The sequence below is a fragment of the Meleagris gallopavo genome, chromosome 1 (assembly GCF_905368555.1).
Source record: "Meleagris gallopavo chromosome 1, MGAL_WU_HG_1.1, whole genome shotgun sequence".
NCBI lineage: Eukaryota > Metazoa > Chordata > Aves > Galliformes > Phasianidae > Meleagris > Meleagris gallopavo.
In genome coordinates, this window is record NC_139404.1 from 114,410,651 (window position 1) to 114,429,705 (window position 19,055).

The 19,055-nt window shown below is 36.2% G+C and overlaps 1 protein-coding gene across 1 annotated transcript in view; it reads right to left on the minus strand.

The window, feature by feature from the left end:
- IL1RAPL1 (interleukin 1 receptor accessory protein like 1) overlaps positions 1-19,055 on the minus strand; it is a 601,327-nt gene that overhangs the window by 260,878 nt on the left and 321,394 nt on the right. Inside the window, exons 3-4 of the mRNA XM_085216858.1 lie at positions 4,922-5,108; positions 2,894-3,047 (exon numbers count right to left, since the gene is read on the minus strand). Coding sequence (XP_085072984.1) covers positions 2,894-3,047; positions 4,922-5,108 — 341 coding nt within the window. The remainder of the gene's footprint in view (positions 1-2,893; positions 3,048-4,921; positions 5,109-19,055) is intronic.

The following is a 19,055-nucleotide window of genomic DNA, read 5'->3' on the forward strand; positions in this document are numbered from 1 at the left end:
TTATTTTTACCTATGTTGTTCGGTGTGACTAAATTAATACTGATATCATGCTGTTAAAATGTGATCCTGTCCCGTAATTAAGAATGTCAGGTATGCTTTAATTAAAATTCCACTATAAAAGAAAAAAATTGGTAATGTTGAGCAGTCTGCAGGTATAGATATCAACAAATATTTTAGTGCATTGTAGGACTTTTTAAAGTATGTAATTATATAGCCATAATCCAAGAAACACCAATTATGCTGGTTCTTTGAATTTAGCTACTAGCTAGAATAATCAGTGCATAGTTTGTATTTTTTAAACCAGATATCTTCTAAGTCAGATAATAGCATAATAAGAAAACTAACTTAAATCATACAGATGATCATGTATTTTCAATTTGAAATTCCAATTTTCAAAAGAACGAAAAGCAGAGAAAGAGGATTTATCCTAAAACAAACAAACAAAAAAAGAACAACAATAACAAAAAAAAATCTGAAAGATGTATATTATAAGAAGAAATCATATTTTAGAATGGAATATAAGTGCACACTTACTCTTGGTAAGGAACAGGTATGCAACATTTGAAGATAACGTGTGATATTCATAAACGTTAGTGCAACATTGCTGCCATTAACAGGTTTTTTTCTTTCTTTAATAAATCTTAAAATCAATTTATTTTGTACACTCCTCAATGTATTTCCAGTGCAATTCAAATTGTATTTCAGCACAGAGACAAAGCATAAAGCAAGCATGTAAGACCTGAGTCTCTTCCTATAAAGCTAGCTCTTATCAAAACATAACTACTAAATCTGTACTAGAGAGGAAAACCTACTGTACAGTTCATCCCATAATATTATAAAAATGGTATGAAGAACTACAGCGCTATTTGAGTAGTTTACTCCTGTGGAGGTTGTCTTAAAATTTGCCAGGATTTGCACGATGGAAACTATATAATTCTCTCATTATGCATTCACTTATTTTTAACACATCAAAATCAGCCAGTTCTCTTTCTGTCTCTATCTAGTTAATCACTGAACTACTAACTATACCACAAGGGCTGAACTACTTTTTTGAAACTATTACTACAGATAGCAACACCTAGTTGCAATGCTTTTTTCTTTCTCCATTCTCTCAGTCTTAAGTCCGCTTGAAATACTGCTGGGCAGTGGAGCACCAATTGCAGAGACAGAAGGGTAACTTGCGGACTGAAGAAATATGTACTCCTTTAGTCTATACATCATATATTGCAAAAGGTAATTGACAACCTCATTCTGGTGTAAATCAAATTCTTGAGGACTCTATATGGATATGGATGTTTACCATGAGCTTAATCACTAAGCAGTAATTGCTTGTCTGTACTGACCAAATAAATCAATTCCATACAATGGAAAAATTATGAAGAGATCCTGGATACTGAACTTAAATAAACATGATTGATCACCAGAATTCTCTCAAAGCAACATAAACAATATGATTTCCAGACTGATCTAATGGAAGAAAATTGCAAGCCATAATTCACTTTAATTTCTGATAGTGTAGAGTAAATGGGATACATCAAAACAGAAAGCAAACTTTTCACCACAAAAGCAAACTTTTTACCATACAAATAAACTATTACATCACATAACTGTGGTTACTAATTGTCAGCACACAAAACAATTTTATCTATTTAAATAGTCAAGAATAGCCCAGAAAATCCTTCTCTAAGATTTGTTTCCTGTTTTGTTTTGTTTTGGTTTGTTTTTTTGATACTTCAAACAAGTGCTTATATCTGCAAGCATCTTTGTGAACCACACAAATTCATTTCACATTCAGTTTCCTAGAGATAGACATTTTCTGCCCTTTTTTTCAGGGAAGATTCTATAGAACTTCACTATGCTTTATCGATCGCAATGATTTCCTTTCTTCCAACACCATCCCATAATTCTAGAGGTTAATTCTCTACCTTACGTAAAAATACATATACTCTACATATACTCTACATATACGATATACTCTTTCTGTGTTTGAAAAACTGAGGTTTGCGGTGTAGTGAGGAATTTAAAAGCTAATGTTCTTCATATAATTCCATAGCTTCTATCTTCATATAATTTTGTATTGCACATTACTACTATGATACATACACTGTTTTCAGCTACAAAGGATTTCACATATTGGTAAAGTAGTCTTAAATGGAGATAATATTAAATGCATCTCATTCAGTCACTGCTTGCGAGTTGATTTATTTACATTACATAATTACACTGGAACTTGATACCTCATAACAATTTTAAAGCTGAGAATAAATAATTAAAAAAAAAAAACAACAAAAACTGGACTAATGGAAAATAAGTTAATGGACAATTGAGATCATGAAGTTCTTGAATTATAAATCATAGAAATCTGGGAAAGAATACCAGTGAAAAAATGCTACTATTTGAACGCTACACCCACATTCATACTACCTTGCTGCACAGATCTTTCTGGGATATTCTGGGACCTCATGCCCCAAGGCAATCAGAGCTGCTGTAGTTGGGTTGCAGCTACAGAGATTCTCATGTGCTAAGGCATTTAACCACAAGGAAAAGTATGATGAATTTAATGATCTTATTTTTTGGTTAAGAGGTAGTGCTTCCTGAAATTACCTGTACCTTATCCACATTTCCCACTCAAAAACATGACCTATCCAGAAGCTTTTGCAGTAGATCAAAACTCAGATTTACTCATGTTGCACATACTACTGTGTTCAGGACAACTTTGATGTATCAGCCATTCACACACTCAGCAAAGTTTTGAACAAGAGTGGCTTATGTAGGTAGAATGATTCAAATACACACAAATCAAATTACAGAATCACAGAAAGGTTAGGTTTGTTTAATCACAAAATTAAGCATTTTTTTCTACATATAAGATGTAATAAGAGCCTGTGATTACCTGTAACTGTTAATTCCGTAGTTCTTCTCACAACAAAGATGCCATATTTTACCTCACAAGTGTAATTTCCAATGTCATCCTCTCTAACTTCCCGAATGACAAGAGTGTCCTTTATAAACCCAATACTTGATCTCCATGTCTTTGACTTGCATTCCTGTTTAAAGATAACATAACAATTCAGTGACTATGTTCTTACACTGTTCTTTCACTTACACTGAACACTCAAGCCACTGTTGATAATGCTGCTCAAAGAAAGGAAGGCCAGACAAGAGGTAGTTATGAACTTTACATACATTAAGTATCTCAAAATACAGTTCAGTTAAGTAAAATTTTAAAAGAAAAAAATACAGAAAATTTTAATCAACTAACATATTTTTCTCATTCTGACATGAAAAAGAAAAGGATTTTATTTATTTGGTAGTTTTGCTTCTATTTTTGATCGAGGGTCTCCTATTTCATTTAATTATTTGCCATTACATTTATGTATGTAACCCATGACATTTTTTTTTTTTATATCACAAGTAGCTAGAGATTGCAAAGAAAAAAATTCTCTTTTTATTTAAACAAAATGAGAATTAAAAAAGTAGAAAAACAGAAGATGAGAATAAGGAGGAATGAAGATAGATTAGATACCTCTTTTTGTAAACACTTTATAATCTTAGTAAGTTTCATAACTAAAACAAACAAACAAAAAATTGGTATTCCAAATTTTAGTACCTAAATATTGCCTTCTGTGACAAAATAGTGACATTTTTTATTCATGTTTTTTGGCTCTTTGAAGCAATTAACTTATTTTCACCTCATTAATTTAGGTGATAATCAAAATAACTTCCTGGAATTTTGTTTTCTTCTGTGTCTAGGTCTGTTTTTTTTTTTTTAAATAAGCAATACATTTGTAAGCTGTCAGAAAAACAGGCTGATGTTTTTCATCAGACATAACATCTTTCGATATGTCACAATGTTACAATTTGTTCATACAAATGCTGTAAATGACTTGTAAAAATCAAATATCTTTTGAGATATTTTTTAGAAGCCAGATACAGTTTTAAATTTGATAAATCTTCAGGCATGTATTGTATTATACACACAAAATCCAAGATGAATATAAGCAAATAGTTGGTTACATACCTCTTACATATGCTGCTAGTAAATTTAGCCAGCAACTTTCTAGATTACAAGTTTTCGTTTATTAGATAACACATGCTTGTGCACTACACTTAGTGAATTATCAGACTTTAAAACGTAGTTAGAATGCATATCAGCATATAGTGGTACCAGGACATTCTACTATACAGAGCCTGCTACACGATATATATAACCTAATTTTCAGATTTACTAAACTATTTGGGGGTGTTAAATTGTATGCATTATACCACAAAGGCACTGAGTATTTCCTTCCAACTGCAAGAAATCCAGAACTCAAGAGACATCTCAGGAAGGCTCTTGTGAGCCACCAACAGGCAACACCTTTCCTAGGACTTGACCCTTAAGTAACAATCTGATAATAAGAACACAACATTGAAATAAAGGTACCGACTACCAAATCTCTGGTAATTCCAACTCTAATATAACAAACCAAATTTTTAAAAGTTTTGGTTTTTATGCTGCTAAATCAAGTCATTCATTCAGATAAATGTGCACATAGTTATTCAATTCCCATTTTTCTAAACAGATTTTATGTTGAAGTTTCTAGAAATACCCTTAAGCGCTTCTTCTAATACAGCACAAGCCATTGCTGTATATGCAGCTCATATGGCTTTATCTACACAAACCAAATTGGATCTATAACACTTTTATTCTTTATCTCTTTTGTTACCAGATACTTGTTTGCAGCCCTAAAATTTATCAAAAGAAGCAGCTGAGTCCCTCTTCATCTAAGAGGGACTAGCTCATTCTTTTGTATCTTTGATTCTGCCTGCTCTTAAGAAAGTCTAAAACAGTGAAAGTTTCACATAGTATTTAGATCATGAAAATCATTAGAATATTGACAGCATATTGTTGAAGGCAAAAACTTTTTGCATTCCTTACCTTGTACCACAGAATCTCAGGCTCCCTAAATGGAAACAAAAAGTCCTCTATTTCAGGGCATGAGATTTCCTTGCTTTTGCTAAGTTCAGCTTTTTCAAAATATTTCATCTTTGAATTGTAGCAGAGTCCAGTGTCATTTTCACCCACTGTCAGCGAAATGGACACTTTCATACAGTAAGTTGAGTTTCTGTAATGCAATAAAAATAGAAATAAAAGTCTCAAATCAAAAAAATAGTGATCTACATGCCATTGATATTAAGTCATAATTTTCATCCCAAGCAAGAGATAGAAAACCAAACTTTTCTATGTATTCTGCAGTTCTTCATGAAAATTTTACCACTAATTAACAAAATTTTTAGAATGTGTCAGCCTTATTCTATGACTGAAGGTTTCTGTCTCCATTTTATTGAACTCCTTCTGACATTACTGCCCTAACTGGATATTTGAGCACAACAGCAAAAGCACATATGCAATAAAATCTCCAAGAATTCACCAGTGATACTAGATAACAAATATGCTGACTGAAACCATTGCAGCACTTTCCAGGCGGTGAACAGATAATGCCATAGGACAAAAGAGAAACTTTTGCACAGCACCATGAGATGTCTATCTGGCAGATTTGAGCATACTTTCAGGTGGAATTGGTAACCTTTTTTGCAACCTTTACTAAAATGAAATCTTATGATCCTTCCAATTAGAGAATAAAGGGTGTTTTAAGCTAACAGACTGCTGAATTGTTTACCTTAGCCTGCACTCCTCACACTCCAAGGCCAAAATGTTACTTCTGCATTACCTGAAACTATCATCAGTTTGGGCTCCATCCTGAAATTCATTACCTCCCCTGCTGCTGACACATCAGACAGCTGGAGACTAGGGAAAATTGTTTTGCTTCCCACATTTCACTATGCACTTTAATTAGTCTCAAAGACAAAAGTACACAAAAGGCTTTTTTTTTTTTTTTTAATTTAATTTTAGTTTAGTTTAGTTTTTGTTTTTTTTTTTGCATTTGGGTTTCCAAGTGGGCAACAAGTGGGTCTGTAAAGTTGAACACTCCTCAGGAATACAGTGAAACAATGAAAGATTTAACTCTTGCTGTTTTGTAAATGCATTTGACCCTTGATCTGCTGAAAGAGGATCATGCAGAGAGCAGTGAGAAAACACTCTTCTTATTTCCATTCTCAGACTCTGTGAGCTGACTGCTGATTTACAAGTCTCTTGTGTATCCGAAGTGGCAGGATGTCAAAGATGGTGATTTTTTTCTCGTTTTCTTTAGATTTCTAATATGTCTCCTTTTTCTTTTATAGGAGAGGTGACAGAAAAGCTTACGAACAGATAAGAATGAAAAACTTCATAAAAAAAAAAACCTCTACTGTCCAATTTTCTAGAGAAAACACAGATGTAAGAAGAAAGATAAAAGTAACTAGGAAATTGTAAAACATTCTTAGAAATGTAAATTCTGGAATGAAATGACTTTAGATATCCAGCTAATTTATGGACAATCAAGGAAATTAAGGAAATCAAACACAAACTTGCTTCTTTATAATAAAGTTATAATTCATTACTTCATTCAAGAACCCATCTGTTTAAACTGAATGTTGTGTAAGCGTGATACAAAGCAAAGAATGTATCCATTGAATATGGATCACTCTTGCTGGTTTTAAGCTGCTCAAGAACAAGTCACCACTTTTACCTGTACATGCAATTCAAAACCATCCAGTATGTCAATGAAAACATTTTTAGTACTGTACATTACATTATTACAGAAAGATTCTCCTTGGAGTATTTATCTGTGGCTAGATAACCTCATTTAAAGTCACCTAAGTCAGTTTTTTTCCAAAATGATCTCTTTTTGTTTTCTTGAAAAACCTATCTCTTGGAAATAGGAAGAAAGTGTAAACAATCCATCAATCTCTTCGTTGAGAAAGGAGTACACAACTGGATGACTGTGAGTAATACATAGAAAGGTACTGAGTAGTTAATTTCACATTCAAATACTGTCATAAATATAATCACAAATAAATATTATCTCATGATTTTAAAATTCCAAGAAGGATCTTGGAAAACAAACAATCAGGCAAACATTTAAGTGTAATTCCTTTTCTCTAAAGAATCAAGGAGAAAAAAAAAATTGTCTTCCTTCACTACTCAGAGGAAAATGGTCTAATATTCTAATTTCTATAGTTTGCTTAAAACACTTTTCTGCAATACTGGCATTGTGAAATGCTAGTGTCAGAAATCTTTCTGAGGAACATTCAAGTTTTCACTGTAACAGAATATCCTTTAGCACATGTAATTTAGGATGCTGGTTTTATAAAAGGAGAATATCTCTGACTGTTTAAACTCGTTCCCCCAAATGATGTTCCCCCAAATCTCTGCCAGGCTGTCAACATGCTGGAATGCCTCTAATAATTTCCAATTCTCTCCTCAGTTCCACTGGGGACGAGTGAGTGAACAGCTGTGTGGCACTTAGCTGCCTGCCTGGTTAAACAACAGCTTGTAATTCCCTGGGGATGTGATGGAGCAACTAGTCTTGGAAACGATTTCCAGGCACATAAAGGATAAGAGACGGTGAGTAGTTGATATGGATTCACTGAGGAGAAGTTGTGCTTTATCAGCTTGATAATCTATGATGGAAGACTGGCATGGCAGAAGAGAGAAGCAGTAGATATTGTCTACTTAGACCTTAGTAAGATTTTTGACACTGTCTCCTTGAAGATCTTTGATTAGAAGCTGTTGATGTAGGGGACAGATGAGCAGACAGTGAGGGGGACTGAAAACTGGCTGAATGGATAGGACACAGAAGGTAGTAATCAGTGGCACAAAACCTGTTTGGAGGCCAGTAGCTAGTAGTGTACCCTAAGGATCAATTCTGGGTGCAGTCCTATTTGACATCTTCATTAATGTTCTGGATGATAGGGCAAAGTGTACCCTCAGCAAGTTTTCAGATGACATGAAACTGGGGAGAGTGGCAGATAAACCAGAGGGTTGTGCAGCTGTCCAGAGGAACCTCAACAGGCTAGAAAAAGAGTTTACAGGAACTTCATGAAGATAACAAGGAGAAATGTAAAGTCCTACACTGAGGGAGAAACAACTCCAGGAATCAGTTATTCTGAGAGTGACTGAACACTGACACACAACTGCCCAGAGAGGTTGTGGAGTCCCTCTCCTTGGAGATTTTCAAAAGATATCAGGGCACGGTCTTGAGCAAGTAGCTTAGATAGTCCTGCGTAAGAGGTGCAGTTGAACAAGATAATCCACAGAGGCCCTTTCCAACATCAGCCATTCTTTGATTTTGTTGTCTTGTGAGGATGGTTTTATTTAATGACTTAATGAAGTTGTGTATTGTTATACACCTGTGTCCTGTACACCAAAGCACACAGTTGAACTTATGCACTAACTCGTCAGGTGTACATGGTAGTGAAATAATTTGGATGGATACTTTGTAGCTAAGTTCCCTAGCAGAATTTTCTCTCAACTGCCCTAAGTATCATCCAAGGAACCTAACACTCTGGATGCCCCTAGGTGGCACAGAGTTTTCTACTGAGGCTCTAAATACCAACTACACTGTCAATCCGGCCCCTCCGGAACTCTGTCAGAAACCAAAACTATTGGGATGAACCAGAACTCAAAAAGAATGGTATGAAAGCCAGAGTAACACAACAATACGAGCAAAGAAAATAAAGTTAATGGGCTCACATAGTAGAAAAATAGAGAAAACTGAAACAGTCCCTAGATGGAAATTAAAAGGAGAAAGACGAGGAGAGTTTGCTGATTACATCTGGAGTATAATGGGTGCAGTGCATGTGAAGCCTTTCAGCTCTCAGAAACTGCAGCACATAGCAGATCCCTCTGGCAAGCATGCATACTGAAGAGGGTCAAAATGTTAGTGTGTTAGAGTTCAGGAAATTTTCCATATGTCTCTTTCTGGAGGCGCTATATTTAACAAGCAAATAAAAAATCCTATATCATGAGTTTAAGAAAATTTTATAAACCACTGGAAGCATTTTTACATTCCCTATTAAGAGCAAATGCAACAAACTGTTTTCTTCCTTTCATTCTCCAGTATGGTCCAATTTGTGAACCTTTAGCACCACACAGCTATATTTTGAAACTTCTATATAACAGCTACTTAGATATTCAGGCAATAAAAATCTCAGAAGTTAGGAATACATTGTGGAGGGCATATTAGAACTGTATATATATCCTTGCCTTTGTCTACAAGACAAATTTCTTTATTAGGAGTAGGAAGATATTCAGTCACTTGCTTTACTGATGTACAAAACATACTTCATAAAATATGATCAAGATTTCTCTATAGTTTGACATATATTTATAAGGCCCTCTTTGCATTACGTCAAAAGGTTTGGTTGTTCTGATAAAATATATTAATTCCAGACATACGTTTACATGTGTATTACTGTACTTAATCCAACATGGTATCAGTTAATTCAATACAGAAATGCACTACACAATGTGAAAATACACTGAATTTTTACATTAGGAAAGAAAAATAATACATGTATTTTAATTCACGGAATCACAGAATCATACGGATTGGGAAGCATATCTAGAGATCAAGTTCAACCTCGGGGAAAGCAGGTTACCTACAATATGTTGCACAGGAAGGCATCCAGACAAGTCTTGAATATTTCCATAGAAGGATAGTCCACAACCTCTCTGGGCAGCCTGTCCCAGAGCTCTGTCACTCTGACCATCAAGTTCTTTTTTCTGTTTGTATGGAACTTCCTGTGTTTCAGTTTCTGCCTGTTGCCCCTTGTTCTATTACTGCATGGCTAAAGAGACTGTCCCCATTGACTTGACTCCTTCAGATATTCACAATCGTGAGATTCCTTTCTCATCCTTCTCTTATTCAGCCTGAACAGTCTCATATGGGAGATGCTCCAGGCCTCACATCATCTTTGTGCCCCTGCATTGTACTCAATTCCTACTGTTATATTCTATCTTGTAAATAACTTTGTTATAATATGTTATAATACAGCATATGAAATTAAAAGCCAATATAACTGCCATTGTAGAAAGAAATTAAAGAAAAGTTGGAGGTAGTAGAAGTGCTGAAAATCTCAGAGATATAACAAGTTTGAATATTTTATTGCTGCTAATATATGACAGACTTAACCAGGTGGCTAGGAATAGAAGAAAGAACAATTAATCTAAATGGACCTTATTTCATTATTGATATAGAAGAATAACATCCCTAAAAGGCTTTGTTCCAACAATTACCTCTGACTAGCGATAGCTGCATCATGTTAGCAAATGTGTTCGCAAATTTAAAGCAGTTAGAACAGTTCTATTTCATCTGAATGAAGTTCAAATGCTAGATTGTTACTAATAACTTTTCCACACACACACACACAAATGTACACTAACTTTAATTCTCTTTTATGTGATACATTCCTGTAGGACCATAATATTTCAAGGAGCCTAAAGCAACAATGTGGACTATCTACTGATTTATAAATTTCTCTTGTAGCAGTCAAGAGCCTCTGGGATAGGAAAAGTCAGTTAGTATTGAGAAAGAAATGTTTTTCCATCATGTCTAATCTCAGATCAGTCTACTTGCTGATCACATGATACAGTCAGTTGTTTTTTTTTTTTTCTGAACGATGTAATCAGAAGTGTTGATAACCTAGCTACAAATGTCCAAGAGAAGTGCAAAAATGACTTGTACCTTTCCCATATATAAGTTAAGCTTTTCATTTACTTATTTCATCCAACAGATATTCAAGCACAGAAAAATTCAGATCTTACACATAATACAGCAATAGGAAGCAAGATACAATGAGATTTTTCTTTAAGACAGCAAATCAATTTAAATCCAATTTCTCTGAAAATAATTAAATTAGTGGGTAACTTTTCAGAGAGAAAAAAAAAAGGGAGGAGGAGGAATAGGAGACACAAGGGGAGAAACAGATAAGAGAACACACAGAATAATAGCTTCTCTAAATTTAAATTCTTAAAATATAGACATTGCATTTGAATGAACTGCCTAAAAGATTAGGTACTTACGGCCTGATTTCTTTACAAAAAAAGAAATCTCTTAATACGTCTAGATGAATTACTCTTATAAAACCGCTCTTCTTTCCAGCATTGGTTATAAATACAAACAGGTAATTAGCAATCTTGCCTTCAGCCTCACTAGTGAGAACTCTGCTGTGAATCCATACAGGTTGGTGTTCCCCAGGGCAGCATCCTTCATTTCTTTTCCTCACAGAAATTGGAAAACTGGGACTCTAACAGTGCATTGTCCACTCTGGTGTTTTACCATGCATTCCCTTCACCAGGAGGCCAGTGCAGGGGAGTATAGCTTATTCTGAAAACCTACAGTTCTTGAGACTAGAAAAAACATGCTCTTTGGAAAGTTATCTCCACTTCCTCCCTAAATGTTAAGCCAGCTCTTATTTTGTTTTGTTCTGAACAGTATAGCCACAAATCTCTTTCTACATCAACTTCTATCTGAGGTATGTAGGATGACACTGTCTTCATTTAGTAAAAAATGGAGCATTTGAAGTAGCAGTTGAGAGGGAAAATAGACCTCTGTTGATCTTGGCATTGATGATCTGGAGCTAAAACATCTTTCTGCAGCTCCAAGTGTAATAGAATCATAGGGTAATAAGAAAACCCATCAAATGCAGCAATGTCCACTAACTTTTCATATAACACAACAGGCTACATTTTTTGTATTCATAGAACTGTAGAACCATAAAAAGGTTTGGGTTATGACCTTAAAGATCACTCAGTCCAAACCCCCTGCTGTGGGCAGTGCTGCCCCTCACCAGCTCAGGCTGCCCGGGGCTCCATCCAACCCGGCCTTGAGCACCTCCAGGGATGGGACACCATCTTCTTCTCTGGGCAGCCTGTGCCACTGCTTCCACCATTTTCTGAGTAAATGATTACTTCTTAGTCTCTAAATCTCCTCTTTTAGCTTAAAACCATTCATCTTTGTCTTATCACCATCTGCCTATGTAAAAAGTTGGTCTCCCTCCTTTTCATAAGCTCCTTAAAAGGAATACTGAAAGGCCACAGCGAGGTGACCCAAAGCCTTCTCTTCTCCAGACTGAACAAGCCCATCTCCCTCAATCTGTCCTCATGGGAGAAGTGGTCCAGCACTCTGGTATCCTCTGGATTTCTTCAACAGTTCCAAATCCTTCCTGTACTGGGGTCCTAGGCCTGGATGTAGTATGCCAGCTGGGGCCTCACGAAGGCAGAACAGAGGAGGACATTCCCCTCCCTTTCACTTTTGCCACCCCTCTTAATGCAGTGCAGGATACTGTTGGCCTTCTGTGTTGCAAGAGTACACTCTGGCTCATGTTCAGTTTTTTGTCCATTGGGATGCCCAAGACCTTCACAGCAGAGCTGCCTGCAATGAGTTCATCTCCCAATTTGTACTCACATCTGGGACTGCCCTGACAATCCTGTGCATATCTTTTACTTCTCTTTCATTTAAAGGGAATGTTCATACTTGAGGTATACAGCCTGTTACGATACTGGCTTACTGAAGAGTATATTAACTAAAATGACTTAACAGGAACTTGTTGCAGAACAGATATTTTCCTTTAACCTACACCACGATAGCAATTTCATTTTTTGTCCTGTCAGCATCATTTTTAGAAAAATATCAAGCTCAGCATTAATAGAAGTTAGTTATTTATACTGAGCTTAGTACAGTATTTTGCTATTTACCCAGGCAAAGAAACTGAAGAAAGCAAACAGGAACAACAACAACAACAACAACAACAACAACAAAACAAACAACAAAGCAACAAACAACACTATCTCTTTATGTTTCCCCTAATCATACAAGATATATTGGGAATGATACCTTATTTCCAACTCTTCACGAAATTTGCATTTAAAAAGATCTTGAAATGTCTTTTCTTCACAGTAGTTTAAATTACATTATGTAAACTTGGCCACTTGTAACAATACCCACTTTTTATAAATGGATGATTCCATTGAAGGGAAAACCTCCTGCCTTTAGACAGATGTGGAATTGTTTGAGGATATACTTCAAGCCTTCGACCACATAGCAAGAGAGGAAGGCTAAGGTATCATACTGCAGACAGAACTTTTACCACCTAGTGAGGTCCTCTCCATAGTGGAGTTTGTTACCTTCAGCAGTTTGTGGCTTTCAAACCATTTCTCAGGATAGCACTTCAAACTTTCTACACAAAGTTAAGGTTAATCTTTTTCTAATGTTGCTGCTGTTTTTTGACCCAAGATCAGGAATGGTTGGCTCTCACTCTGTTAGCTGAAATCACAAATTGCATTTTTCACAAAGCTTCCAGACCCAACAGACCTGTAAATGCTGGTTTAGTAATGAGGGAGCAGAGAAAGAGAGAGGAGAAGTGAAGGGAGACAGACAGCTGCCAGCTGAAATTTTCCACTGCACCTTTGGAATTATCTCCAGCTTTCACACCCCAGAGGGCCAGCCCAGTTTGAAAACTGTTTTTGACCTGAATTGAATTACATAAGCACCGATTTCTACACTCAAGGGTCACCTAATTATGTGCTTGATATTACGAAATCAGTCAATTCACACAAGCCTCCAGGACTATTTGAATAATAACGCTCTGCAAGATACTTGCTTTAATATGTTCAAATTAGCCACATCAGGAAATGTTGATCTTTCTTAGTGTCTTCTATCCTTGAAAGCATAAAGTTTATACATTATAACTTCTTCTAACATGTTTGGCACCTGCTACCATCCCATATTTCCTTTTCCATTAAAATGCGTAAGTACAAAGTTGTTATTAGAATAATGTTTTCCTTATGTAAGAGAGAACTACTGACTGATGTGAAAGACCTTTTATTGATGTTCTTGACAATAAAAATGAAATAGAAATCAGTCTCTAGAAAGGGAATTTAATATTTTTATCCTAGTAATACCTTAAATATTTTTTTATGAGTTAGGAAAAAAATAAACATATATATTTTTTATTACTGAATATTCTGTATTATCTGACTGTTTTAAAATATAAGTGAAACTTATCCCATTCAATCTGGAATCAATTTGACATTGATTTCCACATTAAATTAATAAAACCTCATTTTCTTAATAAAATGTGCTTGAACGAAATTATGGCAATAACTTTCACCAGAAACTTTTACTGACAATTATACTGAAGGACAACTGTACAAAATTAACTGATCTCTCAATTAAAAATAAAATAAAAATAAATCTTAATGTTAAAGCATACTTCCAGATATATTTCCTCAAAATTTCAGATAAAAGATCTCATATTCCTACACCTTAGAAATATTAAAATAGATACTCATGCACTGTATGTCTTTATATATGTATATATATACCAGTAATATAGTAATAGTTGGGATTCCAGCAACTGTAAAACTGATCAGATAGAGTATGTGAATGTAAGATAAGAAATATGTCATGTACAGTTACATAAAGCTTTTTATATAATACTATACTTATGTGCTATAGATATTGTGAGGAAAGCCACATTATAAAAACAAGTTTCTATGAACATATGTGATACGTGAACTCCTTCAGGGAATAACACAACATTGGATTACATGTTGGATCTGGTTAAAAAATCAGAGGTCAATCAAAAAGACATTGTAATTCATAGACTATATATGGTGAGTGCAATATGGATCACTACTGGTCTGCATTTAATAGTATACTGAATATTTTAATGTGGCTTACAAATGTACTGCTAAGTTAGCTACTCATTTCAGATTTCCTGGGGTCATTAGAGAAAAAATTTTGGACCAGTGAGTCAGAAAGTGCTAAAATGATGAAGTGTTAGAATGACACGATGTTTTTTCTGTAGTAGATTGATATACTTTCCCAGAGGAAACAGAATTATGAAGAGAAGTATGAGTATCGTTTTTGGTTTCCATCAATTACAGTAAGATAATACCTTAGCACAAAACCCTTTAGGTAGACTACCACCTTATAATTCAGTCTTCTGTTGGAATCTATGTGATCATGAAGGAGAATATACTTAAAACCTTACTTAGCACCATAAGCCAGAATAGCAGAAATGTAATACTAATACTTCCTTAGGAACTGATGAGTTCAAAGAGTTTTATTATTCCTCCCGCTTGATCCATTTATAGAAACACAGAAACAGAATGGTTGAGGTTGAGAGAGACCTCTGGAGATCATCTAGTCCAAATTCACTGCTCAAGCTGGAATGTCTAAAGCCATTTTCCCAGGACCATGTCCAGGTGGCTTTGGAAGATCTCCAAGTGGAGTGATCCCACAACCTCTCTGAGTATTTGTGCCAGTGCTGTCAATCACAGCATAAAAATTTTTCCTCGATGTTCAGATGAAACATCCTGCGTTCCAGTTTGTGCATACTGCCTCTTGTCCTAATACTGGGTACCACTGAAAACTGCCTGGCTCTATCCTCTTTTTACTCCTTCTTAAGGTATTTATATAAATTCAATGAGCTTTCTCTAAGCTGAACAGCACTAGCTCTATCAGCCTCTCATTATAAGGCAAGTGCTCCAGTCCCTTGGTTGTCTTTATGACCCTTCACTCGAATCTTTCCAGTATGACCACGTCTCTTGTACTGGGGGCCCCAAAATTGGACACAGTCCAGGTGTGGCCCCACCAGTGCTGAGGAGAGGGGAAGGATTACTCCCTTGACCTGCTGGCCATGCTGTTTCCTAGCTGTTGTTTTTTTGGTCTTGTTTTGTTCAATTCCTTATTTTTTATATTTTCCCATGCAGAAGGTGGGCTGGGAACTGTTAAAATAAAATACTTAAAAAAGAAAAAAAAGAAAAAAAAGAAAAAAAAAGTTTGTAGGAGAATGAACAGATAAAAAAATGGAAAAAAAAAAAAAAAAAAAAAGTAGAGGCATTGAAGCCAGAGACTCTTAAAATGATGGCTACCATTTTGATGCATGAACTAGCAGCTGTGCCTATGCAATGTTCTGCTGTCAGGAACAATTGGGTGTTGCTACATCCTGATGACTCAGAAGGTCATCAAATTCTGGAACATTTTTACCAGCAAATCATTCTTGCAAATGCAATGCTCCTTCTTTTATACTCCTAAACTGAAAGCTTTATTGGAAATAAAGAAGATGCTGAATGGCTTCTCCCTTGTTCCCTCTCTTTGCTTGATGAAAACAAGGACAGCTGCATACCTTTATTGCCCTCAAAAGCCATTTTTCTACCTACACTGGCAGGCCCCAGTCAGAATTTGTGAAGTCAGCACAGCTTCAAGTTTCAGATTTATGAAACTGTATACTTTCATTTCATTTAATTATCAGCCACCAAAATAAACAACTCTAAGGTGAAAAGTAAAAAGGCTACAGTTTTCAGCTGTCCCAACAGAGAGAGATGTATGAAGATAAAGCACAGACAGGTGCCAGACACCATAACTATGTATTTTCATTTCTTGTTTTAGTTCTGAAGCTTGCTGCTACCTCTCAGACTCAAGCATGAATCATCCAGAATACCCAGACATGAAAAACCAAAGCCACGTGAATAGCAGCAATATGAATGTATGAAAGCATTTCTGCCCAGACGGTTTTGAATAATCTTACGTAATTCAAGCTGTATGTAGAGTGCATGGTTTTTTTTTAGTTTGACAAAATAAATCCTGCTTTGTAGATTTTAATTCACAACTACAATGTGAAAGATAAATAGAACAAATTGAAATATATTTCTGATTATTTAAATTCACTTGCACTTCTTTTTCACTTGAACCATGGCCCAGTCTTTATGTGTGTCTGTACTGGTACAGTTTGGCACAGACATATGAGAAACAGGTAGTAGTCAGCTCTTTCACCTTGTTTCTTGGTGGTCTCATAGAAAAGTCAGATTTATTTTTCAAAAAATTAGAATCTTTACACTGGCTTGTTTGGCTGCTCCATTCTGCAGCAGGGCAGTGTTTGCAATTGGTCTGATGCTGCCAGTTTAATCATTTGCTGTTGCTTGTGATCTAACTTCATGCTCAAGCTCCTCACTATCTAAACATAGGAATAACAGCTTAATTCACTTCATAAAGTCTCCGTGGCTCAGAACAGTGCCATTAGTATGTACAGCTGGCAGAGAACCGAGTGAATATATAAACTCCTGAATAGAAAATTTAACCTGCATTGTCTTTTATGCACCAGTTTCTGTTATGTAATATTCTTTTCTCAGTCTATTTCAGTAACAACTTTTTTCTTCAAACTGGGGGAGAACAAAGTGAATCTGTAAATTTCTGTATCAATTATATATTTTGCCACATTTTTTCATGGATGAATTCTTATCTATTCACAACTGTTTAAATACTAAAACAATTTGAGTTAGATAGCTACTTTCTTTCCATTTGTTCAGATACATGGTATCTTCTTCCACTCTTAATGTCTTTGTTAGAGGCAGCTGAGCCCAGCACACAGGCAGATGAAAGGCTGCTGCAGCTCTGCGCCTCATGTTCATCCAGCAGCCAGGATGAGCATGTGCATGCAAAAGATGAGCACGCATACACATCTTCACGTTCACACCCATATGCACATCCAACCTCAAGGACAGACACCTACATAAACGTATATTATTTGCATAAACTGCAGTTCTAGCTTGCAACAGCTGATCAACTCTGAGGTCTGCTAATGGAGTATTAATCCACACTGCAGGTAACTCCAGTCCAGGAGCTGTTCCCAGATGCCCTACCCTCTCCAGCTGCTGGCACCTGAGCACACAATGCTCGCAGCTCCTTCAGTTGTTCGTGCTCAGGCATTTTAACCTACTCACCAGCCAGGGCAGATTCAGGTTCACTTAAGTGCACTAGCACCTGCTTAATGTAGACAACACAGCCACAGAGAAGACAGAAACAGCATATAAAAAGAAAACGAAACATACAAGTTTCTCAGAACTGTTGCTGTGTTGTATATAAAAAAAAAAAAAAAAGACATAGGACTAGACAGATGAACTGTCATTACTTCTTGACAATGTTTGCATAAAAGTGCATTCTTTTATAGCGCCTCTCCACTAGAAAGTAATATCTAAATAGAAATGTTTGGAGTATAGAGTTGGATTTGATTAATGGAGGTTGGTACTCTGCCCCTTGTTGCAGGTCCATGAGTGCCCCCAGCATTAAGCTCAGCAGGCAGACATGCTGGAGGCAACAAGAGGCCAGAAGAATTAGGGACTCGGCTATTCTGGTGGCTGGGTGGTGCATGCACTGAAATGGGGTGCACAGAGAAGCCCTGCCCATGCTTCTTGCACAGACTGATTGTTTACTTAGTGTGAAGGAAGAGCTACATAAGACAATGAGCAACTTTGGCTTGCAGTTTTTCATGCAGAACCAATTCAGAACCTGGTATTAGATTCAAATAACTGCACTGAAACCCTTGGCTGTAGCTTTGCTGAGTTCAAAGCAGTAGGATCAGTGGCAACATTGCATACTTAGTCCCACTGCCACTAAAATTAATGGAAATTTACTCTAATTTTCATCTGAGCAGGTTTATACAAGCTACATGCATAGAAGAGATACGTTGGGAGCAGCCTTTTTGCAGAAGATAGAAGTTGCACACTATGATAAACAGGTGAAAGGAAGGAACAGAAAGAAGCACTCTGCTGTTAGGCTCCTTGGCCACATCTGTATTACTCAATTATAGGCAGAGCACCTCTAGCTTTGGGTTCCCTGCAATGAGTATCCAATGCTCCACATTAAACAGCCCCCATACAGCATGGCTGACAAAGGAGAGCAACTGCTGGGAAATAATCTTCTTGCTAATGGAACAGCTAAGCCACAAGGTTTGCTTTCAACTGAAGGAAGTTGTATTGCAATAATTTCAGGAATGTTGCTGGTTATGTAGAAAAGAAACAATATACGTAGAAAGGAAAAGATATATGCAATATATCTTTAACATAATTTACAAAAGGAAGGAGAAGGAATGGGAACACTAGTGACTTTTTAAGATTGAGAAGAAAACCTAGGCTGAAAGGCAATTTTATGAGACTTATCCAAGTCCTCTAATGTTGTCCAAGTCTTGTATGTTCTGCTTTTCTATGGCAAGAAATCTGTGGGAAGGGGAGGCTGCTGGAGCTGGAGAGCTCTCTGCTTGGAAAGGGAAAGGTTCTGTACTCAGGAGCAAGGCAGTAGCAAAGCAACTCCATGCAGCTATTTTAGGCTGCTGACCAAGGAGCCATG